The 24469-nt window shown below is 44.4% G+C and overlaps 9 protein-coding genes and 2 non-coding genes across 16 annotated transcripts in view; 6 read left to right on the top strand and 5 right to left on the bottom strand.

Moving 5' to 3' along the window:
* Window positions 1-648: 648 nt before the first annotated feature.
* Window positions 649-4845, bottom strand: LOC6559908 (basic salivary proline-rich protein 2). 2 transcript variants are annotated; one of them, XM_001985876.3, is made up of 6 exons: window positions 3751-3909; window positions 2495-3327; window positions 2331-2422; window positions 1897-2266; window positions 1335-1823; window positions 649-1270 (listed from the first exon to the last, which is right to left on the bottom strand). In XM_001985876.3, exons 1-6 carry the CDS (start codon window positions 3824-3826, stop codon window positions 1133-1135), a joined length of 1998 nt encoding a protein of 665 aa, XP_001985912.1. In that variant the 5' UTR covers window positions 3827-3909; the 3' UTR covers window positions 649-1132. The 2 variants fall into 2 exon arrangements, with proteins under 2 accessions (XP_001985912.1, XP_032591311.1); XM_032735420.2 differs by lacking the exon at window positions 3751-3909 and adding an exon at window positions 4725-4845 and having other exon boundaries at window positions 672-1270.
* A 146-nt stretch (window positions 4846-4991) lies between these two features.
* On the top strand, window positions 4992-6692 carry LOC6559909 (rRNA 2'-O-methyltransferase fibrillarin). The gene is made up of 3 exons (XM_001985877.2): window positions 4992-5100; window positions 5258-5667; window positions 5930-6692. The coding sequence occupies exons 1-3, from the start codon at window positions 5097-5099 to the stop codon at window positions 6509-6511; spliced, it is 996 nt and encodes a 331-aa protein (XP_001985913.1). The 5' UTR covers window positions 4992-5096; the 3' UTR covers window positions 6512-6692.
* Window positions 6693-6812: 120 nt separating this feature from the next.
* On the bottom strand, window positions 6813-6894 carry Trnas-uga. The gene has a single exon. It is a non-coding gene; the product is annotated as a tRNA-Ser (tRNA).
* Window positions 6895-7055: 161 nt separating this feature from the next.
* Window positions 7056-7137, top strand: Trnas-uga. The gene has a single exon. It is a non-coding gene; the product is annotated as a tRNA-Ser (tRNA).
* Window positions 7138-7210: 73 nt separating this feature from the next.
* On the bottom strand, window positions 7211-11306 carry LOC6560008. Of its 4 annotated transcripts, none has more exons than XM_032735422.2 (5): window positions 11139-11306; window positions 10667-10803; window positions 10366-10544; window positions 8216-8497; window positions 7211-8133 (listed from the first exon to the last, which is right to left on the bottom strand). In XM_032735422.2, the coding sequence occupies exons 2-5, from the start codon at window positions 10782-10784 to the stop codon at window positions 7543-7545; spliced, it is 1170 nt and encodes a 389-aa protein (XP_032591313.1). In that variant the 5' UTR covers window positions 10785-10803; window positions 11139-11306; the 3' UTR covers window positions 7211-7542. The 4 variants fall into 4 exon arrangements, with proteins under 4 accessions (XP_032591313.1, XP_001985914.1, XP_032591314.1 ...); XM_001985878.3 differs by having other exon boundaries at window positions 11169-11274; XM_032735423.2 differs by having other exon boundaries at window positions 10375-10544; window positions 11139-11274.
* A 266-nt stretch (window positions 11307-11572) lies between these two features.
* On the bottom strand, window positions 11573-12238 carry LOC6560009. Its single transcript, XM_001985879.3, has 2 exons — window positions 12139-12238; window positions 11573-12080 (listed from the first exon to the last, which is right to left on the bottom strand). The coding sequence occupies exons 1-2, from the start codon at window positions 12171-12173 to the stop codon at window positions 11645-11647; spliced, it is 471 nt and encodes a 156-aa protein (XP_001985915.1). The 5' UTR covers window positions 12174-12238; the 3' UTR covers window positions 11573-11644.
* Window positions 12239-12317: 79 nt separating this feature from the next.
* Window positions 12318-15226, top strand: LOC6559167 (probable ATP-dependent RNA helicase DDX27). The gene is made up of 5 exons (XM_001985880.2): window positions 12318-12474; window positions 12542-13369; window positions 13576-14308; window positions 14376-14940; window positions 15009-15226. The coding sequence occupies exons 1-5, from the start codon at window positions 12382-12384 to the stop codon at window positions 15160-15162; spliced, it is 2373 nt and encodes a 790-aa protein (XP_001985916.1). The 5' UTR covers window positions 12318-12381; the 3' UTR covers window positions 15163-15226.
* Window positions 15227-15334: 108 nt separating this feature from the next.
* On the top strand, window positions 15335-17340 carry LOC6560191 (ankyrin repeat, SAM and basic leucine zipper domain-containing protein 1). The gene is made up of 5 exons (XM_001985881.2): window positions 15335-15523; window positions 15585-16471; window positions 16549-16611; window positions 16669-16864; window positions 16922-17340. Exons 1-5 carry the CDS (start codon window positions 15437-15439, stop codon window positions 17078-17080), a joined length of 1392 nt encoding a protein of 463 aa, XP_001985917.1. The 5' UTR covers window positions 15335-15436; the 3' UTR covers window positions 17081-17340.
* Window positions 17341-17445: 105 nt separating this feature from the next.
* LOC6560192 (DNA mismatch repair protein Mlh1) lies at window positions 17446-19596 on the top strand. Its single transcript, XM_001985882.2, has 2 exons — window positions 17446-18293; window positions 18349-19596. The coding sequence occupies exons 1-2, from the start codon at window positions 17486-17488 to the stop codon at window positions 19527-19529; spliced, it is 1989 nt and encodes a 662-aa protein (XP_001985918.1). The 5' UTR covers window positions 17446-17485; the 3' UTR covers window positions 19530-19596.
* Window positions 19597-19700: 104 nt separating this feature from the next.
* Window positions 19701-20811, bottom strand: LOC6560202 (succinate dehydrogenase assembly factor 2, mitochondrial). The gene is made up of 3 exons (XM_001985883.3): window positions 20609-20811; window positions 20357-20529; window positions 19701-20291 (listed from the first exon to the last, which is right to left on the bottom strand). The coding sequence occupies exons 1-3, from the start codon at window positions 20624-20626 to the stop codon at window positions 20009-20011; spliced, it is 474 nt and encodes a 157-aa protein (XP_001985919.2). The 5' UTR covers window positions 20627-20811; the 3' UTR covers window positions 19701-20008.
* Window positions 20812-21484: 673 nt separating this feature from the next.
* The window catches only part of LOC6559056 (low-density lipoprotein receptor-related protein 1), a 55063-nt gene continuing 52078 nt past the window's right edge, over window positions 21485-24469 (top strand). For both annotated transcript variants that reach the window (XM_032735185.1, XM_001985886.2), the window contains exon 1: window positions 21485-21845. In XM_032735185.1, the coding sequence (XP_032591076.1) occupies window positions 21695-21845 (151 nt within the window). In that variant the 5' untranslated portion in view covers window positions 21485-21694. The remainder of the gene's footprint in view (window positions 21846-24469) is intronic.

Genomic DNA, 24469 nt, shown 5'->3' on the forward strand with positions numbered 1-24469 from the left:
GATTTACAGTAATTTTTCGCTAATGAGCGTAGCATTTAACATAACATCTAATTATTATTATCATTTAGCCGTCTTCCTGCAAAGCGGTTAATTTGTGTAACGGAAATCTCATGATTCCGTTCATGATTCATCAACACATTGGCATATCTACACAACCTGAAGCAGCCCATCCCCCCATCAAGTACTGTAAGCAACTCACCCTTAAAAGGCAGGCAAGTCTGCCGCAATTTCAACGACTTTGGTTTGCGTAAATTGAAAACATGCCAAATAATTACATATTTTTATATGTGAATTTTTCAATTTATATGCCGTCAAGCGTACATATTTCTCCGTGACGTGTCACGACATTGACATCCGCGACATATTCCCACTACACTCATAAACCCAAGTCAAAGGCGTTGTAGTCCTTTATTTATTTGTGTACGTAAATTATGCAAATGTCGACCTTGAAATAAATCTCGACTTTCAAACATTAACCCTCAAAAGCTTTGGTGGAGCTTTATTACGCATAGCCTGTACACACACCCTTTTTAACAAGTGCACCACACCAATGTTAACGTAAACCAAACTGGGATGCAAGTTAAATGGGAACATACATGGTTCGTGTCATGACTTATAAATGCTATCGAATAATTTAGAAAATCCAAGTTTTATTTATATTCTTTTCTTTTATTTATGATCTTTATGTAGGTTATTTAATGCGTTTACAAATGTCTCTTGCTGCCTGAAATAAAATATAACACGTACACAGAAAATATTTAACTGAAATATTACAATGCTCTGTGTTGAAATTTTGATTAAACCCTTATTTATATATAAATATAGATATATATAGTGATCAGTACACACCTTAAATCCAGCGACGAATTGATTCACATATACTTCATATATAAATTAGTTTTTAAATACAAAAGCTGACTAAATGCCGTTTCATACATTCTAAATGTACAAAAAAGGGAAATTTCGATTTCAATTTCAGAGTGCAAACTGTTAATCCATAAAACAGAAAAGGGCGGGCGAAGGTGGGGGGAGGGGCAAGTAGGGAAAACTAACAGAATGAAATCGAAAAACGGGGGAGTCTCGATGGGGGGCGGGTTGTGGCGACTTCTATTAAAAATAAATGTGCAATTAACTAATTTAAACGCTGAGTAACTGGCAGCTTCTTGCGCCGACGTCGCATCTGCTGACTGCGATCCCAGTACTCGTAATAGCGTTCCTGTTTCAACCACTCCTGATATTTATACCACCACTCCTCCCACTTGATGTAGTCCTGCAAGAGACAAGGTCAAATCTGTTGTAAATCTGTCAAAGATTAAAACTCCATTTGGACTAACCTTTAAATCCAAATCTCGCAAGTAACCGCGACTCTTGTAGTATTCGTAACGGACGCGCACATCGTCCCACGACAGCATGCCCGACGGTGCTGTTGTGGCCAACTCCTCGGGAAAGTGGCCAGCCGGCGCTGGGGAGTACGAGTAGCGACGTGGGGGCGACTCCATGCCCTCCTCGATCATCACTTTGAGCGCACCACCAGCCGAATCTTTGGTGATGCGCATATTCTCCATGTTGCTGCGATCGATGCTCCACTGAGCCATTTTGCCGAATCGCTCGGATAGCGTTAGACGCGTCGTTGCCGAAAATGAGGGCAAGGCCGGTGCTGTTGCCGCCGCCTCATCGCTATCGGAACCGCCCGAATCATCCGAATCGGATGATGAGTTATTGCCACCACCACCATTGCCACTTGCACTGGCACTCGTCGTTGTAGTCGCAGCACTCGAATGCTTCTTTCGTTTCTCACCTTCGATTTTGACACGCGTGCGCAACTGCAAGTAGAAAACCATTTAACAAGTGACTCAAATTGCAGAAAAGTATATAAATATATTTATATTCAAGTACCTCCTTCTCCTTCTTTTTCTTCTTGGCCTGTGGAGCGCCGGCTGTTGCCGCCGTTGCCGGCTCTGGTGGCTCTGGCGGGCGATGCTTGAGACGCGGATCCTCCGGTGGCGGAGAATGACGCGACACGCGACCCACTTTCATATGCGCACGATCCGAAGAGCCGCCGCGCGCATCGTGACCAACTTGGGCACGCATCTTGGCGTCGCGATACTTGTCAAGCCCGGCACTGCCACGCACCGGCGGTGGCGGCGTTGTCGGCCGTCCATGCAACCGACCATGCGAATCGGGCGGCGGCGCTAAAGACGACGGCGCTCCAACGCCCCGATAATGGCCACGTGGCTTCGGAGGAGGAGAACGCGGACCGCGAGAGCTGTGTGTGATAAATGAAATATGTTAATACGATAATTAATAGCTGATAAGCAATTGATACTCACCGAGATCTGTGACGATGACTGGGCGAGCAGAGCGAACAGGAATCATCCGAGCTGCTGCTCATCGAGCTGTTGGAACGCGAGCGCATCGAATGCTGATAATATAGAATTAAACATTTACAATATAGATAATAGTAAATATATGGAAATATATTTAGAATACTCACTCTGGGTGGCGGCGAGGGTGGACGCTTGGAGCGTGGCAGAATGTGCCCGGAGCCCATGCCACGTTTATCCAAGCCCGACGACGACGACAATGGCGGCGAACGACGCCTGCCCAATGGGGAGCGCGACGCATTTGTCGTTGGCGGCGGCTTGCGACGCAGCTGCGATGAAGAGCCGCCGGCAAGCGGTTCCGGCGGCGAACGCGGACGACCGTGACCGTTGCCCGGACGACTGCTGTTGCTGCTGCCACCACCGTGATTGGGCGAGCGGGGCGCCAAACTGCGCGGTGGCATCGGCGGCGAACGTGGTCGGCCACGCAGCAGTGGCGGCGGCAAATTGTGATGCGGCGATGGCGGCGACATGACCGACCTCCGCTCCATAAACTGCGGCGGCGGCGAGCGACGACGTGAATGCCCCGACGCCGATGACGGCGGCGGCGGCGACAAGGGCGGCGATTTGCGCAAACGGGAGCGACTTCGCGAATGCGGCGATCTGGAGCGACCATAACGCGCCGCGGCTGCAACGGATGAGGAGGACGATGAGGGCGGCGGCAGACCGGAGCTGGGTATGGATCCACCAACACCACCACCACCACTCGGATGATAACGAGGAGCATAGGCGCCAACGGCTTGGGCCGCATCGCGTTCACTTTCGCCGCCCGAGCTGCTCTCGCCCTGAATGTACATTTTCTTGTAGCCAGTGTGACGCCATCGATTCGGATCCTTCTCCTCCGCCTCAATGAGTTTCTTGTCCCAGTAATCGTTGGTGGTGTTCGCACGTGCCTTCTTCATGACGTTATCGATTTCGCGACGCTTGCCAGCGGGTAAAGATGGATCTGCAAAAGGCCACAAGTATTTAGTAAAATAATATATAGCACAAAAGTTGTCCTGAGAGATCTTTTTTCTTTTGGTATTAAGATACTCTGATACGAAAGGTAATCCTTGATATTTGTGCAATCCGTCCGTCTGTGAAAAACTTCAGTTCTAAGACAAAGAGTACTGGAAATATGGACAACCTTCGAGCTGCTTCTCTGATCTCTCCTAATACACTTATATCAGAGCATCAGACAGTCGGTAATAGCCGACTAAATATGTTCTCACTTTAACGTTGAAGTATGATTCTTTTTATTCGGTTTCAAACACTGAATACCCCTAATACTCAACCCACTCCACTCCCCCAAAACAAGAAAAATTCAAAATTGATAATACCATCGTCATGTATCGATAAATTCATTTATCGATAGAGACCTATTAGGTACCTGTTATGCGTGCAGCTGTTGGCTGTCTGTCCATGTGCAGTTTTGGATTCATTTCGGGGCGCCTGCGCGACGCCATTACACGGATCTTGATCGTATCGCGATCTCTTTCGCGCACGTTTGCTTTACGTTTAATTCGCGCGCAACACTATTTCATCATATTATATATATATATTTATATATCTATTAATATATATTATCATAAAAACACACATACACAAAAAGCTGCAAATATATTACAATTGATTAAAAAAACATGAGAGAAAGAGAGGCATTAGAAATGGCGTACAATAACAACAGCATCAACAACAACAACAAGATCAACATCAACAACAACAGCAACCAGAGAAATAAAACAATTCCATCGCGCGCGCATTGGCAGCTTTTATTAACATGACGTTGTAACGCTAACAGACGCTGTAACAGCAGACGCATTACAATTACGTGCAACGACGCGCGTGCGGAGAAACGGGCAACGGACCAAACAGCTGGAAACGTAAGCGACTCTTACGTACGTACGCGACGCGGCTGCCGTAAAAACGTTACGTGTCCCGTAGTAGCCGAAAACGATTACATGTCTCTGGCTTCTTTTTCCTCATGGTACATCGAAGGCCAATTATATGCAAAGTTTCAAAATTCATTTTTACATTTTTCGGCAAATGCATTGACGACGACGCGACGAGAAGCACCGGCGACTTCTCAGCGACATTTGTTGTTGGGCTCTCCACGCACAGAGCACCGTGCGACACACACACACACACACATAGACACGCACGTACCGACCGCCGACATATGCACATAATATATATATATATATACATATACAAGTGTATATCGTATGTGTATTTTTGTGTTTTTGCTTTGTCAGCTTTGAAGAATAACGGAGACCGAACAAGACACGAACCGCAGACAGGCAATCAAGTTATGGTTAGGCTAATTAAAAACGATAGTTACAGGCACTAAACTAATTTGCTTACGTTTTGTATACGTTTAGCGTGCACGCTTGTATAGTTTTTCGCTTGCTTTTAAGCAGAACAAAATGGCAAACACGGCGCTCAATTTTTCTTTTCTCACACAATTTTCATGCGACGGCCATATTTGCGCTGGGTATGCAGTGTGACCGAATGCAATGGACGTCAAATTACCCAAGCATACAACGCACGCAAGAGGGAGCAAGCTACCTAACAGAGCTGATAATGTTAAAAATATCGATATCGATTAATTAGCACTCAATACAGCACCACACACACGTGGTTTCTTTTCCAGTGTGTTTCTATTTGTGCCGCGTGCGTCTGCAATTTGGATTCCTATTCAAGTTGTATTAAAAAGCAAAAGTACAGACATTTAAAATGGGTAAGCCTTCTGTTTTAATTGTAAACAACGCAAAGCAGCTGGTAAGGCATTGGGAAATGCACATTGGCAAAGCGAAATGCAAACAAAGTTTTAACCTCTGATTGCAATTTGATTGAAATTGAATTTCATAATTTGTTGTTTGTTGTTTTCTGCGCAGGTTTCAGTCCTCGTGGTGGTGGCGGCAGAGGAGGCGATCGTGGCGGCGGCTTTCGTGGGCGTGGCGGCGGCCGTGGCGGTGGCGGTGATCGCGGAGGCGGCGGCGGCGGATTCCGTGGACGTGGTGGTGGCGGCGGCGGCCGTGGCGGTGATCGCGGCGGCGGGTTCCGTGGACGTGGTGGCGGCGGTGGCCGTGGTGGTGGCTTCGGCGGACGTGGTGGTGGCGGCGGTGGACGCGGCGGTGGTGGCCGTGGCGGCGGTGCTGGTGGTTTCAAGGGCGGAAAAACGGTCACCATTGAAGCACATCGTCACGAGGGCATCTTCATTGCCCGCGGCAAGGAAGATGCGCTCGTCACCCGCAACTTTGTGCCCGGCTCGGAGGTGTACGGCGAGAAGCGCATCTCAGTTGAGGTGTGTATTCTGTTATTGTACCTTTAGAGAATCTTCTTTGTCCATGATGATGTTGTGCAGGGGTACGGAACATGGCAAAATGTGGCCATGAGCATCCTTGGTGTCTGCTCCGCTCTGTGCACTCCAGGTGCATGTTAAACGGCTGTGGGTGGCGTCCATGTGATGCTTAGAACTATAGCACTACTGAGGCAACTCCTCCTCTTCCTCAAAATTATACATTCCACTTGTCTAATCCTTGATTTATTTATCCACACACACACAGACAAATGGCGAGAAGATCGAGTATCGTGTGTGGAATCCCTTCCGTTCCAAGCTGGCCGCTGCTGTTCTCGGCGGTGTGGAGAAGATACACATGCCACCCGGCTCCAAGGTGCTGTATTTGGGTGCCGCTTCGGGCACAACGGTTTCACACGTCTCGGATGTTGTAGGACCCGAGGGACTGGTCTATGCCGTCGAGTTCTCGCATCGCTCCGGTCGAGATCTGATCAATGTGGCCAAGAAACGCACCAACATTATACCCATCATTGAGGATGCCCGGCATCCGCACAAGTATCGCATGCTCGTCGGCATGGTGGACACAATTTTTGCGGATGTGGCACAGCCGGATCAGGGCCGAATTGTGGCGCTGAATGCGCAGCATTTCCTCAAGAATGGCGGTCACTTTGTTATCTCTATTAAGGCATCCTGCATTGATTCCACAGCCCAACCAGAGGCGGTCTTTGCCGCCGAAGTCAAAAAGATGCAGGCCGACAAACTGAAACCCCAGGAACAGCTCACGCTGGAACCCTACGAGCGAGATCATGCCGTCGTCGTGGGCGTCTATCGACCACCGCCAAAGCAGTGAGAACAGTGCGGACAATGTGGCTAGATTTTAAGATATATATATAGATGCATAATACTTCTTATTCAGTTGAGTCGTATTGTTTTAAGTTTCTTTTTAAATCAAACAAACCATAGGATAACATACAAAATGCAAACTATTTTTTGTAAAAAGCGTACAAAAAAAAATATATAAAAAAATTATTAAATATGCCTTTCAATACAAATCATTTTGGAGACCAGAAAAAACTTATTTGTATATTATTAATATTAAGAAAAAGCAGTCAAAATAATATTTACAAGTTGAAAAATAAAAAATCGAATTTCGCTGCGGACAGGATTCGAACCTGTGCGGGTAGAACCCAATGGATTTCAAGTCCATCTCCTTAACCACTCGGACACCGCAGCACGTGTTGGGCTGTTGTCAAATGAGAAGGTTAAAATTGCGTACCCTGCAGCGCCATCTATGATATTAATATGTAAGCAAGTTAGCGCCATCTGTTATCCAAGTAGCAGCATCTCCGAGCGCTGTGATAAATTGTTGGCAGTTTGCCACCAATCGTCTCGTTGCTGCGGTGTCCGAGTGGTTAAGGAGATGGACTTGAAATCCATTGGGTTCTACCCGCACAGGTTCGAATCCTGTCCGCAGCGAATAGTTTTTTTTTTGTATTAATTTTGTTTTTGTTCTTATTTAAGCAATAGAGTAAAATAGATTTTGATTAACTTTAGTTAAATTACTTCGTTTAATGTTGTTGAATGCGGTTGGGTACTGGTCTCGGAGCATAGCGTTTAATGTTGAGCATTTGCTTTGCTTCAGATAAGGAGACGATAACAGTTTTTAATGCTTAAGTCTAAACAAAAGTGGTTTGCAATTAAATTTTGGTATAATTTTTGTTGTTGATGATTCTGGCACATACGCACTCACACTCACACATATAGGGAACAAAAGGATTAAACTTTATTTCTTAAGAGCTAGGTAGAATCACCATAAAATCGTCGCAAATAATATTCTCGTTTTATCACCCAAAATACATTGGAGAGGATTCCTCAGCTTGCTTACAACTTGGCGCGCTTGAGCATGCCAGCTGCCTCGAGGATGCCACAGGCCTCCAGGTGCTGGAACAGCATCTCCAAATACTCATCACGATGCTTGATGTAATGGGCGGCATGCTGCGACTTCTGCCAGCATTTAAATGTCACTTTTATGTTGGCCCTCTCCCAATTCTCGCGCACAGCATGATTCGACGAGGGTGGTCCAATCGGATCGTTGTCGGAGACAAAGAACAGCGCCGGTGCCTTCAACAGGGTCGAGTGAAACATTTGGCTGGAGCGCATATAATGTATGGTCGCCTGATTGTGGAATGTCTTCATGTGATACAGCGTATAGTTGCGCAATGCTACCTGCATTCGCTCGTTCCTTGGGAATATCGATTTTGGCACGCCGACGGGGACCTCTGTAATGTCGGCAGCACTGTCCCAGATCTGGCAAACGAACCGATCCAGTATGCTGCCATAGCGATCCATATCGCGCGACATTTGCAGCATTATCTCGCCCAACTGATACGCTCCCACCGAGAAGCCGTGCATCACAATCGGCGCATACGATTTATTGTTCTCCAGAAATTTCAATGTCTCCGCAGCGACCACCTGCAACGGCAACCAAAAGCCAACCAGATTAGCAACCAAATAAAGCGAACAACAATTGTAGATTCTTGAGTTTCTAGTGTACCTGGGTGCCCTTGGCGGGCCAGAGCAGCTGCCAGGGTGTAATGTGCACCACCATCACATCGAAACCCATTTCCGTATAGATTTGCGCATACTTTTTGAGGTGCTTCTGCTTGGCCATCAGCCAGGCCATCATCAGCACAAGTGGGTTGCCAGTGGGTTTCTTAAACTCCAGCGTCTTCGGATCTACCTCGATGTCGGCCTTCTGGCTCGTATAGAGGGTCATGTTCTTCGTAATATCCTTGGAGGACAGATTCCGACGATTCTTTGCCGGTGCCATTGCGCTCTATGTTAAAAGTAAACAAATGTCATTGGAATTATTTTTTATTTTGGATATAAATAATGATTCATAAGCATAACACAAAATTTCATAAATTTCGATAATCAATTTGTATTTCCACTTAAAGCTCAACTTGCAATAATTATGTAAAAAAGAAACTTGAATTGATCGTATGTTTGCAATTTTAAATAAAACATTTAACTGGAGTATTTCTTTTTAGATTTTCATATACAAAGTATATACAAAGTTCATGCCGCATGAAGGGTTTAATGATAGGTTTAATCTCAAACAGATTAGATACGCTTGACGTTCAAAGGCGTGTCTATACATATACGAGTATATATAGAAAAATGGTGTGTTGCCTTAGACTAGAATGCCAAACAGATATGCTTATTTTAGTAGGGTATTACGGAAACTAAAACCACCGGGTTATGTTATAAAATGTGCTTGTATTTTGTGCAATATACAGAAAATTGGCTGATAATGCGTTCATTAGTAATTTACTACTTTGTTTGACTTGATTATCGCAAAATTTGACCTGAAGCAATATTTATTAGCGTATAAAATATTATTAACATGCAAAGCGATTAAGAGAATTTGTTTTTAAAGGATTTTGAATGAAAATGAAATTACCAGAATCGCGTTAGATCACTTAGAAAACTATGTCTATTAATGTTTATAGTGTTAATTATTTAGCTAATTCAAGTGTTTCTTTGTGAGCGGAATTATTTGTCGACCGTTAGCAACTCATGTTCGCGCTGAACTAAATTTAATCAATAGACTTAATCCGGCAGACATTGCGTATGGCCAAAATCTATATCGATAAGAAGGCTGCAATTTAGATAAGCGTCTTGTTCAGACGGAGAATTTCAAGTGTTATCAGTCAAACAATCCAGATGGCTTAGGAATTATTTGACGTGATAATCTTTTGCGATTAAAGATATTACATTTGAATATATAGTGGAAGGTAATAAACTCACTAGTTTCTTGCGCTTATAGATCGTAAATAGTATAAAGAGCAATACGAGCAGAAGTGCAATTTCAATTAGGAAATCCATAATTCGAATTATGTTGGAGCAACGAAAATGTATCCAACATGTATTTGCAGTAACAAAAGCTTTGATCGACTGTCTTAAAAGAGCGCAAAACCTAGTTTCCAATGCCAAACTATATAAATCTGGAGGCATATGATGCATGTGTGTGTGTGTGTTGGTGTGTATGTGTGTGAGGGATGTGAATTGCCATTGCGGCGGATTCAATTACATTGCGGCATTGGAAGCGTCCACATACAGTGCCAGGGGAATTGAAAGAGAGAGCGAGAGAGAGAGACAGCTCGTCACTTATGATCTATTCTCAAAAGCTGCCCTCAATTGGATGTGCAAAAGTCTGACCGTAGATGGCGCTTTTGTCCCCTGTATGAATAGCCACTATATATTGAAATGACAATCATTTGTTGTTTAACTCAAGCGTTAAATGAGTGCTTATAATTAATATTTAATCACCCAATAAAAAAAGTTGATTATGCATTAAAAAAAAGTTCATAGATCATTAAGCCGCGCATTGTGGCCTAGCTGTCGCGCGATTTTAATCGATATCAAATGTTATGTCTGTCTGCATACTGTAAAAATATAAAATGTTTGCATGGGTGAGCTGACAATGTTGACAAATGCACTAATGTAAATGTTATGTTAGATGCGCATGTAAAACCTATGTTAGCGACAGCAGCAGCTGTAAAAAAAAACAAATGTAAGCAACTAATGTGTGCAACAACAAAAACCAATGCGTAAAATTTTGATTGGCAAACAATTAAAAAGGCAGAACAGAGCAATATACAAAATTTACATACATATAAATATGATAAGAATTAGGCTTACATGACGTACCCGTTGGATTTGCAGACTTGAATAATTGCGGGAGATCGGCAATTGTAGATTTCGGTAGCCGGCCAGAGGACTCTGTAAGAGACCCTTGCCGGCGCTGGCAGAGCAGCCGCTGTAGAATCTATCCGTATACATGTTGTCATATGTTACAGCGTTGGTGCGATTATTCTGTGCTGTAAGTTATTGATGTCGATGTAGGAGGGAGTGGGAGTGAGCCAGACAGACAATATGCATACATATAAAGAAAAATGTCACTTAGGAAAAACAGAAAAGCGAGTAATTTTCGAACATTTACCACCAAACGAGAGACCCACAGCAAGTGTGGCGGCCGTGCGACCAGCGGCAAACGGTACATTTATTGATTTTTTCGCTGCAGTTGCGTAAAATGCAGTGCGAAAGAAATGCGAAGCCATTTTTAAAACGGTTGAATAACTTGCGAAAGATAAATTATAATAATACAATTATTAAATATATTTAGTATACACTGTATAAGCACACACACACACAAACACACGCACACATAGACAAGCAATCGCTGCACAGAAAGTGAACTTTGGACCTGCACATGAAATGCTCTCGCCAAAGGCAGACGAGTTTAATTTGTGTTAAATTGATACTTTTAGATATTCATGTATGTATGTATTCGTGTACAACACACAAAATTTAAAGGTACATATAAATGTGTGTGCGTGTGTGTGTGTGCGAATATGCAAATGATAGAAGCAGCGTGGATTTAATTATAGGAGTTCAATTTCTGTTGCACTTACGCTTTTTTTAACACTTGCACTTTTGTTTACCTTCCCTCTTCAATTAACACGTAGAAACTGGCTGGCAGCTAAATCAAATACGAATTGTGCCACCCGTGTTTGCGTCTCTGTTGTGCTTTAACAACAAGCACTGTGTGCCTGCATTGCGCAACTTGCGAGAATACCAAAACCTTATGTTATCGATATATTGAACGTTAAAGTAATCGATCGCACTTGCTCGTTGACAATTTACTTAGGATTAAAAACGTGAGTGGTGAAGGGAAAAACAAAGATCACTCAACTCACGACACAAACCGCTCTCCGACCAACGGCAAATGAGCTCAGCTGCCTTGGATTGTCCACACTGCGCTCACCGTACAAGGTGCATGCAAAAAATGACGGTGTATAAAATTTAGATACAGATTTATTCTTTAGTACAAACCAGGAACAATATATATCTTTTAAATAATATATTTAGCCATTTTGCTTAACAAAAAAACATCACAAATACAACTAATTGTTTTAAGCTATTGTGCAGCCAATTTGGCATTCAATTCTTTAATGTCGACGCCAAGTTCGGTGAGGCGTTTCTCCTGCTCCTTGGTGTCCAGCCCGTGCTCCTTATTGTATGTGTAATTGACTGTGAGCTGCACCTGCTCCAAGCCGCTGACATGATCATAAAGATTGCCCTCCAAACGCAGATCAATATCGCTCTCCTCGCGCAGAATACAAAAGTAGAACAGAAATACCGCTAAGCTGGCGGAGATTACGTAGGGCTGATACCACAGGGATTCCTCGCTGCCACCACTGCGTGTGTCGCGTGCCCGCCAAGTGGCCGCCTGGCTGCCAAAGAACTTAATTGGCTCATTGCTGATTGTCGGGTCGTCGTCGTTCGACTTAATGCCTCCGCCACTGGGCCCTTTTTGTGCATAGAAACGAATGCTACCTGCAGGCAGCAGTGATCTGCAATATGTTTGTGTCATCTAATGTCAAATAATATGGTATATATATATTTATTTACCTGACAGCACGAGTTTTTGTCAACAAACGCAACATCGTCAAGGTTTATGAAAATTTCATAACAATTGCAAAAACAGCTGTTCGCCGGTCAACAAGTATCGATACTAATTAATCGGAGAAGAAAAGCGATACATTGTTAGCGCTGGATATGCCTACAGTGAAATTTAGAGATGAGCGATATATGTGCCATCTCCAACACTCGCACACGTGTTGGGCCTTAAAATTGTAAACACGCGCATTAAAAATGGGCGCAACTAAAAATATGGACTTGATCGGCACCATTGAGGACGATGCCGAGGTAGAGAATCTATCCGAGGACTCGGACGCAGAAGTAGAAGTGAGTAAACACCGAAACGTAGTACAATTGCCAGCTCTGAAATTGATCGTTTGTTTTTCCGGCTTAGTATCAACCGACGAAATTGCGGCACAAAAAGGTAACCGAATTCGAGAAGGGATTCGAGTTTGTGTCCTCCGTGAAGGAGTACAATCAGGACACCTGGGATGATCTGATGAAGTATGTGAAACGCAAGGCGCGCACAAAGACAGACGACAAGATCGCTGCCCGTCTGCAGCAGCGTGGCGGTGCCGAAGCCGTTGCCGCCGAGCAGAGCGACGATGATGATGAGATTGCTCTCTCGGACGATGAGCTCCAGCATGACAATTTGCGACTGCGCGAAAAGAAACAGAGCAAGAAGAAGAAGAAATCTGCGGACGACGACATCGACGAAGATGAAGGCGAGAAAATGCAATTCGATGATACTGTGGAGTCCAACGATTTGATAACCTCGTTCTATCAAATGAATCTGTCGCGTCCGCTCATGCGCGCCATTGGAGTCCTTGGGTACATATATCCCACGCCCATCCAGGCATCCACAATACCCATAGCACTGTTGGGTCGCGACATTTGCGGTTGTGCAGCGACCGGAACTGGCAAAACGGCTGCTTATATGCTGCCCACAGTGGAGCGTCTGCTCTATCGACCCCTGAACAACAAGGCCATCACCCGGGTGCTGGTGCTGGTGCCCACACGTGAATTGGGCGCCCAGGTCTACCAGGTGACGAAGCAGCTGTGCCAGTTCACCAGCATCGATGTCGGCCTGGCCATCGGTGGTCTCGATGTGAAAGCCCAGGAAGCAGTGCTTCGCCAAAATCCGGATATTGTTATTGCAACGCCGGGTCGCCTGATCGATCACATTAAGAATACACCAAGTTTCAGCTTGGATTCCATTGAGGTAAGCAATCGGATTACTTTGGCATAATAAGACGAGTCAAAGCATGATGAATATCAATCCTTGCGCTCCGAGCTACTCGTAGCTATGCGGATAAGTTTCTGGTACTTGCAACTGCCGCGCAGTTGCAAGCTGATTTCCATTCACCAGACTCGAACAAATCCTGGCATTCCATTAGAAGTAAAAGTAATGTTTTAAATAAATTTCAGGTGCTCATTTTGGATGAGGCCGATCGTATGTTGGATGAGTATTTTGCGGAGCAAATGAAGGAGATTATCAACTCCTGTTGCAAGACACGCCAGACGATGCTCTTCTCGGCGACGATGAGCGAACAGGTCAAGGATCTGGCCGCCGTTTCGCTGGACAAGCCGGTCAAGGTGTTCGTCAACAATAATCAACAGGTGGCCTTCAATTTACGGCAGGAATTTATACGCATACGCGAGGATAAGGAGGGCGATCGCGAGCCCATCCTGGCTAGCTTAATCTGTCGCACTTTCCACGATCACTGCATGGTCTTTGTGCAGACCAAAAAGCAGGCGCATCGCCTCCACATCCTGCTCGGCCTTCTGGGCGTGCGTGCCGGCGAGCTGCACGGCAATCTTACACAGCAGCAACGTCTGGAGTCGCTCAAGAAGTTCAAGGAGGAGCAAATCGATGTGCTCATTGCCACCGATGTGGCTGCACGTGGTCTCGACATTGTCGGCGTGAAGACTGTCATCAATTTCGTGATGCCCATCACCACCGAGCACTATATCCATCGTGTGGGTCGTACGGCCCGAGCCGGAAGAGCGGGCATCTCCGTTTCCCTGGCTGGGGAGAAGGAGCGCAAAATTGTCAAGGACATTATCAAGAATGCCGAGAGCAGTGTGAAGAATCGCATCATACCACCAGAGATCATTGATAAGTATCGCAATAAGCTCACCGCCTTGGAGCCAGAGATACGTAAGTCATTGTCCACATCCAATCTTTGCAGTTAGTTTTGAATGGCAATTGGCATTTGCCTTTGTAGAGAACATACTTGATGAGGAGCAGGCGGAACGACAGCTGGCCAAAACGGAGCAGCAGCTATCGAAAACGGAACGCAAACTTCTCGGCCAGCCGAATGAGAGACGCACCTGGTTCCAGACCAAGCAACAGCGCGAGAATGAAAAAGCCCGTCTAGCTCTGACCTCCACCGAGGATGAGGCGAAACCAGCAGCAGCAGGAGGAGCAGCAGCAGCGGGTAAAGGTAAATTCGGTGGCAAGCGCAAGCGAGCCGAGTATGGAGGCGATGGTGAGGATGGACCGTCTGTCAAAGAGGTGGAAGCCAGGCGCAACAAGAAAAAGAAGGAGGAACCTCGTAAGAAAACGCCCGAGCAGCTTGCCAAGGAGCGCGCCATGAAGGAAATTGAAAAGGTTTCGCTGGTACGCGCCAAAATGGCCAAGCTACGCAAGCGTCCAGGCAAACTGGGTGCAGCCACCGAGGTGCAAAAGTATTCCAATGCTGACAGAAGCAAACCGAAGCGGCAAGGAAGACAATCCGCCTTCACCAACGATCTAACTGATGTCAGTCGCGGCGGTGCACTGCGTCTGCGGTGAGTAGCAACAACGTTCTCCTCATTAATAAATCAATAATCTGCAAATTTTGTCTTTCCCACCACAGATCCGAAGCCAATCGCCACAAAAAGATGACCAAAATTGCCGCCAAGAAGAAAACTAGCAATGTGAAGTTGACCAACAAGGCGGGCAAAAACAAATTCAACAAGGGCAAAAACTTTGGTGGGCCGCGTTTCGCCAAAAATAATAAAAAGAAGTAGTAATACGGCTAAATACTTGTAATAAAACATGAAATTAAATATAAATCTATCGTAATTAATTTAATTCTATACATAATTCAAGTGCCAGTTTCAGTTAAGCCGCCTAGTGTGACCATAACAAAGTTGGTTGTTTTGAGTAATGCCACATTTTTCGCTAAGCCGGCTTTGGTCACACGGCTTTCCCAGCTTTGCCATTTTGTTTAGTTTTTTACTTTTCACTGCGCAATTTTTTAATAGCAAAAATTGATATGATTTAGAGAACTAGTACAACAAAATGACAGCTAAATATACGTACGGCCCACCGCCAGACTCCGATGACTCGGACGACAGCAGCTATGATGGTTTTTATTTCTCAGAAAAGGTGAGTTGCGGATTTTGATTTCATTCCCTTTTATTGCCAAATCAAAAATATTCTCATTTAGATGAAGCGTGAGAAGATTACGCCGTATGTGCAGCCGGAACAAACACTCTACGATGCTGTGACCGCTGGTGACTTGGAGCTGGTGCGCGAACAAATCGTTGCACTCAAGTTCCCAGTGGATAATCCCATGTGCGACGGTCAAACGATGCTGATCCACGCCTGCAATGGCGGACACTACGAATTGGCCGAGTATCTCGTTGCCGAGCTCAAGGCGGACGTTAACAAAAATGTGAACTCCGTGGTGCCGCTGATGTGCGCCTGCGATTGCCGAGCGACGGACGGTGCGTTTGTCGCCCAGAAGCTCGTGCAGCTGTTGCTGCAACATGGTGCTGTGATTAACGTGTCCGATAAATATGGCATGACTCCGTTTATGTGCGCCTGTCGCAAGGGCTACACGTGTGTTGTTAAGATCCTGCTGCCTGAGGTCAGTTTCGATGCGATCGACAATCAGGGCTGCACGGCCATCTTCCATGCCATTGAGAACAATCATGCGGATATTGTCAAGCTGCTGATCGAGTCGGGCGTCAATGCTAAGCTGGCCAATGGCAAAGGTTATACGCCCAAACAGGTCGCCGAATTCCATGGATTTTACGATCTGCTGGACCTATTGCCGCACGAACATGCCAGCTATGTGGTTCCGTCGCAGTTCCTGGCCTACAGCACGTTGCGGGATCATGTGCCCCGGATATTCCTGAAGACCGATTGTCCGGAGTACTTTCAGGAGCTGAGTAGTATACTGAACTCCATCAATATGGCCAATATGCTGGAACATTTTGCCAAATCCCGAATCTCACTGGCCGAATTTCTTAATATGGATGATCAGAAGCTGGCCAACATTGGCATTCAATTTCCCATCCATCGCAACAAGATCATGAAGGGTATACTAGAGTGAGTATCTGGTTAAGGGGAATACCCGACATCTTAGTATTAATATTAATTTTAATATTAAAAAAATCTTTTTCTAGCTTTCATCTGAATCATTGGTCAACGAAATCGATTGCTCGCATTAAAAAGAATGAAATGGAGAAGTAAATTGAAATTATTTAAAACATTTACAGTATTATAATATTTATGCAATTCTACAGCTTCTATGAGATTCTGATGATCACCGCCAATCATCTGCAGCATTTGGTGATCATCCAAGCATCGCTTCAGTTCGTCATGCAGAATCAGCTGAAGGGCAAACTTGGTCGGCCAACGGAGCTGCAATTGGCCAACTTACAGAGCAATTTGAAAGCATATCGCGGCGTTATAAACGATCTAAGTCAAACGGTTAAATACGTAAGAATGTCTCAATAATAACTATTGTAAATCTCATTAATAATCTCTCGCTTGCAGCTTGGTTCGTTTAGTCCACCAAAAAATCCTCTTTATATTGACTACAATGAGATTATCGCAGAGCGCAAAAGGCGTAAGGTGCGCAGTGTATTTAAATATACAACCATTGTTTTGGGCATTTCCGTTTTTATCTGCTTGAAATGCAAATGGTTATTTTAATCTCGCACATACACAAACACACACATACACCAGTTTACTACTTATAGTATTAGTTAACTAGCATTTCCGTTAAAAGTTTAAAATTTTAAACACAATGCAGTACAAATAATGCTAAGATTAAGAATCTTGAAAGTTCTCGTTAAGTTCTCGAATCAAAAATAGCCATAGTTACCACATGCTTTACGAAAAATATTATATGAAGTTTATTATGTTTAACTAACAATGAGTTAATAAAGAATTTAATTGTTGAAAGAAAAAAATACCAGAAAAGTTCAGCACTTATACGATAAATCGATATATCGATTTCCCTTCCCTAGTTCGTTTACATTGTTTTGCTGAAATATCGATTTCCCGTCCCTAGTTTGTTTACAATGCATTGTTGAGAGTGAGGCAACTATTGGCGCCATGGTGGGGGAGCCCGGTGTTATAAAGAAACTCGACCAGGTTGTCGTCAATCGCATTGCAGCCGGTGAGATAATACAACGTCCGGCCAATGCGCTCAAGGAGCTGCTGGAGAATAGCCTGGATGCCAAGTCGAGTCATATACAGGTGAATGTTAAATCTGGCGGACTGAAATTGCTGCAAATCCAGGACAATGGCACCGGCATACGCAAAGAAGATCTGGCGATTGTCTGCGAACGCTTCACGACCTCCAAGCTGAGCAAGTTCGAGGATCTAACGGAAATCGCCACATTTGGGTTTCGCGGCGAGGCATTGGCCAGCATTAGCCATGTGGCCCACCTCAGCATACAAACGAAGACGGCCAGCGAAAAATGCGGCTACAAAGCCTCCTACTCGGATGGCAAGTTGCTGGATGCAGCCAAACCATGCGCCGGCAATCAAGGCACCATCATCACCATTGAGGATCTGTTTTATACGATGCCACAGCGACGACAGGCACTCAAATCGCCAGCGGAGGAGTTCCAAAAGATCTCAGACGTGCTTGCCAAATATGCTGTACACAATCCCCAAGTGGCATTTGTCCTGCGCAAGCAGGGCGAACAGCCCACACTTAAGACACAAGCGTGCAGCTCACGTACGGAAAATATACGCGCAATTTATGGCGGCGCTGTGGCCAAGGAGCTGATGGAGTTCAGTCACAAGGATGAGATGTTCAGGTTTGAGCTGCAGTGTCAGCTGACACAGGTGAACTATGCGGCCAAGAAATCAACGCTGCTGTTGTTCATCAATCATCGCCTCGTGGAATCACCAGGTGAGTAGTGGGCGTTAATAGAATTATTATCTTGCTAATCCTCTCAAGCTTGCAGCTCTCAAAGCGGCCATTGATGGTGTTTATACCACGTATTTGCCGCGTGGCCAGCATCCCTTCGTTTATATGAGCCTTGTGATGCCGCCACAAAATCTGGACGTTAATGTGCATCCTACGAAGCATGAAGTGCATTTTCTCTACCAGGACGAGATCATTGAGCGCATCAAGCTGCAGGTGGAGGCCAAACTGTTGGGCAGTAATGCCACCCGAAGCTTCTACAAGCAGCTCAAGTTGCCAGGCTCCACGGAGGTGGAGACATCTACCCAGACACTAGATAAAACGCAGCGCTGTGATAAGGAAATGGTTCGCACCGATGCCACTGAGCAGAAGCTGGACAAGTTCTTTCGGCCACTGGAAAAGAGCGATTCAGGCCTGTCAGCCAGCTCGGGCAATGAGACGCCGCCAGCATCGCAGGAGGAGAGCTTTCGGGTGACGGCGGCGCGCAAATCGAAAGAAGTACGCCTCACCAGCGTCCTCGATATGCAGCAGCGTGTGGAGCGCCAGTGCCACATCGAACTGCGCAGCATCCTCAAGCAGCTCGTCTACGTGGGCTGTGTGGATGAGCGGCATGCACTCTTCCAGCACCAGACCCATCTTTACATGTGCAACACGTGCGCTTTAAGCGAGGAGTTGTACTATCAGCGTCTGGTCTACGAGTTCCAGAATTGTGGCGAGATTAGAGTGGTGCCAGCACTGCCGCTGCAGCAGCTGTTGCTCATTGCACTGGACAGTCGTGCCGCCGGCTGGTTGCCCGAGGATGGGGACAAAGCAGAATTGGCCGCGAATGCGGTGTCCATTTTACAAGAGAAGGCGCCCATAATGCGAGAGTATTTCTCGTTGCGGATCTCGCCGGAGGGCTGTTTGGAATCCCTGCCAGCTTTGTTGCCCCAGCATGTGCCCAGTCGCGCCCAATTGCCCATCTATCTGCTGCGCCTGGCCACCGAGGTGGACTGGGAGCAGGAGGCGCAGTGCTTCGAGAGTTTCTGTCGCGAGACGGCGCGCTATTATGCCCAGCTGGACTGGCAGGACGATGGCGATATGCGTGACCAGCACTGGCACATGGAGCACGTCCTCTTTCCAAGCTTCAAGAAGTTTCTCCTTCCACCGGTACGACTCAAGCAGCACCTCTACGAACTGACCAGCTTGCCTGCCCTTTACAAGGTCTTTGAACGTTGTTAGTTATGCGCATGAAAGTTTATAAATTATTTTCTTCTTTGTAAACAATAAATAAATAATACAATAATATTTAGTGATACTCGAAATGCGACGAGCAATTTGATTTTTAAATTGATATTAAATAGATTTCAGTGATTCGTTTGACTTTTTAAATGGATATTAAACATAATAGAGTTATTCAACAATTAATCATTTAATAACATAATAACAGTTAATATTATCTAGAATTCCTAGTGAACAGCAACTAAAGCACAACCAGTTTGGAAGTGTTTTGGGTAAATGGTATGAGGAGTGTGTGTGTGTGTGTATTTTGTGTGTTTGACTGCAGCAAGATGCATTTATGTTCTAATTTGTCAAGCATTGAAAAATAATGAGTGTAGACTACGACTAATAACAAGAGGACGGAAATGGGGGGACAACTATACCCAAGACAGACAGAAGGTTCTTCCTTCTTTGTTGCCTTGTTGAGAATATTAGTTGTGCTACAGATAATAGGTTAACTCTGGCTGCCGGAACCGGGCGACCTTCTCCGTGTTCTTGACGTGCTGTTTGAGCAGCTCCATAATATCCGTTTCATATTGTGGGGGCGTTGGCTTCACGCCCGTCGCCCAATAATAGATATCCCAATCGTTGCTGACTCCGTTGATCAGCTCATCGTAGATGGCCGTCTCGTCCTCATCGAAATCCTTGAGATACTTGTGGGCAAAGGTGCTCAGCAGCAGATCGTTCTCCAGCATGCCCCGCTTGCGTGATTGATACAGTAAGCTGTGTAGCGGGTGGAGTTGGTCAGTCAGTCAATCAATTAATCAATCAATCAATCAATCACTTACCGCTGCTTGCGCATGCCTAAAGGTTCATTGGGCCGGTTTGGATACTCGGGCAATGGCAAATCGGGACCATCGTAGTCCACAATGATGTCGTCATTGGTACTACTATTGCTGGAGTCGGATGCACAACGTCGCCAGGACAATGGCAGCAGAGAGCGTACCATATTACGGCACATCTGTTAATAAAACTCATAACAAAATTGCATTTCCTAATTATGCAATCGAAATGCATCTAGAAATTTGTCTTCTACTCACGAGAAGCTGGGGCAACATTATCAAACAGAAATTTAATTTTGATTATTGCGTTTCGAAAACTAAAATTTTACGAGAAATTTTGTGTTATTTTGTAGCTTACAGCAACGCGTCTCAAAGCCGTATGCTGAATTTGTTTGTTGGATCTTTTTATATATGTGAATTTGGCGCCGCCTGCTGTTGTTTAAACAGAGTATAGACCAGGGCTTCACTAATAATCAGCTAATAGGGTTGCAGAAAAACAATCTGTTTGCTGTTAGGGATGAGGCATCGAGGTAAAATATCGGTGTGCAGCTGATTCTTTTAAAAATGTAAATAAAACACTGTTATGATATAAAAATAGCTGATACGTCCATTTTGGATGTCACTGAACATGAATTACAATTATGCTAAATGTTTGCAATTTGTAAGCACTTAGATATGAATTGTCTACATGTGTGACGTCACACTTCGGACTGTTTGATGTTCTCAGCATGTAGCTGCGCAATGCGTTACCTTCTCAACTGATGCCCGCATGAATCTCAGTGTTTTTCTACTCAGTCTTCTTACGGTTTTCCCTGCGTGTGGTTCGAATGCGGCGTGCGAGTTTCGTTCTAGACGCCGACGCAAAAATACCTGAATATAATTAATACATACAAATGCAGAAATAATATATAAAAATGAAGTAAAAAATAAATAAATATAAATATTTATGTATGTCCTCGCAGCGCAGTGCTTACTGTTTGTTTGAGCCTTGTGCCTAATTCGCTGCTTGCTTTGTGTTGGTGCTACTCGTATTCTGATGCGTGTGTGTGTTGAGTGTGAGTGGTGTGTGTGAGTGTATGTGTGCATATCTTTGTTATTCGCGCGGCAAAAAGAGAGAAAAAAGAACAACAAAAAACCGAACAAAGTAAACAAAAAAATTATATATCGCTGCCACAAATTGCGGCACTAAAATGCTGAATATATAAACAAAACACAAAACATTTTCAGCATTAGTTGCGAGTTTGTGTTGGTGTCGGTTTGTGTGTGTGTGTGTGAGTGCAACAGCAACAGCAACAAAAATAACAACAGAAGCAGCGCAGCAGGCAGCGCGGCAGCACCGGCAAAATGCCGGCGACAGCGAGTTTGTCCATGTTGTTGTTGTTGTTGCTGGCTTCTATCGCAATCGCCGCTAGCAGCAAATCGAAGCAGCTGCAGCAGCAACAGGAGTCCGTCGGCTCCACAACACAAACACTGAATCCCTCTTCGACTGACAAAGGTAAGCCCTAATTTGTTGTTAATCTCGTCGACTGCGGTGCATTAACCCGATGGGGCAATAACGTCATCGCTTGGGTAAACATGTGAAATGTGCTCTCCTCTCTCTCTCTCTCTCGCTCTGTCTCTCTGTGTTCTTTCTCTTCCTTTCTCTCTTGCGCTTATGCCAAAAATATCAAATATAGGCGACCCCTCCCCCTCTCCTTGCCATTGCTGTTTGTTATGCAAATTCTCTTGCTTGTTGTTTCAGAAATACCCACAAAATAATAAAAAGCATTTTGTTTTTTTTATTTTTGCTTGGAATTTTATTGCCGTGGCAAGTGAAATGTGGCGCACAAATAATTCTTTATTTTTCTTGATATATCAGCCGATTGAAGCCCGCGCAACACAAACTGTCAACTAACACACACATACACATATGTATTTATTATGTGTGCAGCGCAATTTGTTAAATGTGGCGGCCTCTGGCGACCTGTGGCCGCATTATGCATCTGCATGCTCCAGAACGTCAAAAGCGTAAGAAGAAGACAACAGTGGCTTTCTAGAAAGAGGACGAGAGAGAGAGAGAGAGAGATAGAGGGGGATAAGACAGAAGAAGTCGAGCGATTCAGCTTGTTACGACCGAAATTGTAAACAATAAATAAAAATTAAAGTAAGCATTTCCTCATTTGCTTGGCGTCAACGCGACAATTTGACTGAGAAAATAATAAATGTGTGCATGCATACACATACTTGCATACACTATGTATCTACATATATGTATATATATATATATGATGTATAACTTATAACATTTAATGAGATTAAGAGAGAAGTAAGAGCAACTATCTTAAAGGAGTGGCGATAAATAAAGACCCTTTGCAGTCATACTAAAGATATGCACTTTAATTTTCTACGGAATTTAAACAGAAAAAAAACTATTTTTAAATCAGGAAACACAAGTAATAACAGTTAAATGACTTACAGAAATATTACGGACTTAATATCTTCTATAAATGCTGAAATCTTTTAACCAATTTCAATGTTTCTTTATTTCCATTTTGAGCTCTTTCGCTTACTCTTTCTTTGCCTTCTGCTCAATTCACTTTTTTTTTTTTATTGTGCTGAGTTTAACCTGCTTTCCTCCCCTTTGGTCTTGATGGCCTCTGGGCGATTCTCAGCAGTCAGCGAACAAACTGTAAACAAGGCAAGAGGACAATTTGTGTGCTGCGTTCAAATTATGAAGCGCCGTGTGAAGTGGGCCACGTGGAAAAGGAAAGAAGAACTGAGCAAACACAGAGGGAATGGTTTTGGTTCTCTTTCGCTCTCTCTTTGGGTGGCGGCAGCTGTTGAGTCCATTGCCCCTGTGACAACCCTTCGAGAAGGACGTCCCCGGGGAGTCGGAAATATAGCGGAAATCGTTTATCATGTCGCCAATGGCTGCCTTTTAATAATTGCTGCGAGCTCAAAAGAGGCCGAGAGAGAGAGAGAGAGAGAGAGAGAGAGAAAGAGAGAGGGAGAGAGAGAGAGGGAGAGAGAGAGAGGGAGATGGGGAAAGCGAGTAAAATAGGTGCAAAGAGCTGGCCAATTAGTGTATGCAAAAAACCAATGTAAGACACCTTTGATCTCTGGTCAGAGTTTTACCTTCTGCTTTTATAGTTTTTTCTTACTTTAGTTGGATTGTTGTTGTTGTTGTTTGTTTTTGCTGGCGCTGAGCTCAAGTTCAAGAGCAAACGATAACTTGTGCACACACGATTAAGTAACAACAACAACAACAACAAATAATAAAACCAGCAACAATCAAGTCGAAACACTAATACACGCATACATACAACAACCACACACAACACAGACACACACACATTTATATATAAGTCACACCTGCTTAAGGCCAAACAAACAAGCCCACAAAAAAAAAAAAACCAACTCAAGCCGAGCGAGTGAAGCAACAACAACCAAAAAAAGAGCGAGTTGGAGCGAGAAAGGTGGCGAAAAACTCTGCCGTCGCTTGCTCAAACAAACAATGTAAAGAAAAACAAGAAGAAAAAAAAGAAGAAATACTAAACAACTGGACAAGCCGGCCGGCTTAAAGTCTTGAGCAATAAACGCAAAAAAAAAAAATCAAGTACAACAAACAAAGTCGAGTGGCAAGGAGTGAGGCAAAGCCGCAGCTTAGATGCCCTAAGAATCTTGGATTATTTCATATGAAAAGTAGTTGCTTCCAACGCGAATGCTTTGAAGTTGTCAGCAAATATTTGTTAGTTGTGCTTAGCTTCTAAAAATTAAGCACATTTTTTTTCTTATGTTTTATATAATTTGAAAAGAAATGCAAAATTGTATTAGCTTTAGCATTTTTTACTCAAATTTATAAATTGCTTGAAAACTCTACAGAAACTTTTCCTACTGTTGGTCTATTTTCCTCGGCTGAAAATAAACTAAACCCGTCGAAACTAACGACAAGTTCAAGGTGCCCCCAATTTGGGGCATAAGGTAATTATGCATATGTAAAAGTTGAGCTTCACAAATGAAGTCTAGACCAACTGGGAAATGGGGGAAAATGCTTGGTTGGAAGGACATGCATCAGCAAAACTCATAAGCAAATAAGTTGCAGTAAACAGTTAAGCGATGACGTTATTTACTCTGTTTCCG

Source organism: Drosophila grimshawi, unplaced genomic scaffold (assembly GCF_018153295.1).
Source record: "Drosophila grimshawi isolate 15287-2541.00 unplaced genomic scaffold, ASM1815329v1 contig_1367, whole genome shotgun sequence".
Taxonomy (NCBI): domain Eukaryota; kingdom Metazoa; phylum Arthropoda; class Insecta; order Diptera; family Drosophilidae; genus Drosophila; species Drosophila grimshawi.

Coding starts and splice junctions, on each gene's coding strand:
- LOC6559908 (XM_001985876.3), bottom strand. CDS start 3,826: ATGGCGTCGCGCAGGCGCCCCGAAATGAATCCAAAACTGCACATGGAC. Junction 2,423..2,494: donor CACCCTCGCCGCCACCCAGA/GTGAGTATTCTA, acceptor CTATATTATCAG/CATTCGATGCGCTCGCGTTC. Junction 2,267..2,330: donor AGTCATCGTCACAGATCTCG/GTGAGTATCAAT, acceptor TATCACACACAG/CTCTCGCGGTCCGCGTTCTC.
- LOC6559909 (XM_001985877.2), top strand. Junction 5,668..5,929: donor AGAAGCGCATCTCAGTTGAG/GTGTGTATTCTG, acceptor ACACACACACAG/ACAAATGGCGAGAAGATCGA.
- LOC6560008 (XM_032735422.2), bottom strand. CDS start 10,784: ATGGCTTCGCATTTCTTTCGCACTGCATTTTACGCAACTGCAGCGAAA. Junction 10,545..10,666: donor TGTGGGTCTCTCGTTTGGTG/GTAAATGTTCGA, acceptor AATAACTTACAG/CACAGAATAATCGCACCAAC. Junction 8,498..10,365: donor AAATCCAACGGGTACGTCAT/GTAAGCCTAATT, acceptor CTTTTAACATAG/AGCGCAATGGCACCGGCAAA.
- LOC6560009 (XM_001985879.3), bottom strand. CDS start 12,173: ATGTTGCGTTTGTTGACAAAAACTCGTGCTGTCAG. Junction 12,081..12,138: donor ACAAAAACTCGTGCTGTCAG/GTAAATAAATAT, acceptor AACATATTGCAG/ATCACTGCTGCCTGCAGGTA.
- LOC6559167 (XM_001985880.2), top strand. CDS start 12,382: ATGGGCGCAACTAAAAATATGGACTTGATCGGCACCATTGAGGACGAT. Junction 13,370..13,575: donor TCAGCTTGGATTCCATTGAG/GTAAGCAATCGG, acceptor AATAAATTTCAG/GTGCTCATTTTGGATGAGGC. Junction 14,309..14,375: donor CGCCTTGGAGCCAGAGATAC/GTAAGTCATTGT, acceptor TTGCCTTTGTAG/AGAACATACTTGATGAGGAG.
- LOC6560191 (XM_001985881.2), top strand. CDS start 15,437: ATGACAGCTAAATATACGTACGGCCCACCGCCAGACTCCGATGACTCG. Junction 15,524..15,584: donor GTTTTTATTTCTCAGAAAAG/GTGAGTTGCGGA, acceptor ATTCTCATTTAG/ATGAAGCGTGAGAAGATTAC. Junction 16,865..16,921: donor TAAGTCAAACGGTTAAATAC/GTAAGAATGTCT, acceptor TCTCGCTTGCAG/CTTGGTTCGTTTAGTCCACC.
- LOC6560192 (XM_001985882.2), top strand. CDS start 17,486: ATGGTGGGGGAGCCCGGTGTTATAAAGAAACTCGACCAGGTTGTCGTC. Junction 18,294..18,348: donor TCGCCTCGTGGAATCACCAG/GTGAGTAGTGGG, acceptor TCAAGCTTGCAG/CTCTCAAAGCGGCCATTGAT.
- LOC6560202 (XM_001985883.3), bottom strand. Junction 20,292..20,356: donor TTAGGCATGCGCAAGCAGCG/GTAAGTGATTGA, acceptor CCCGCTACACAG/CTTACTGTATCAATCACGCA.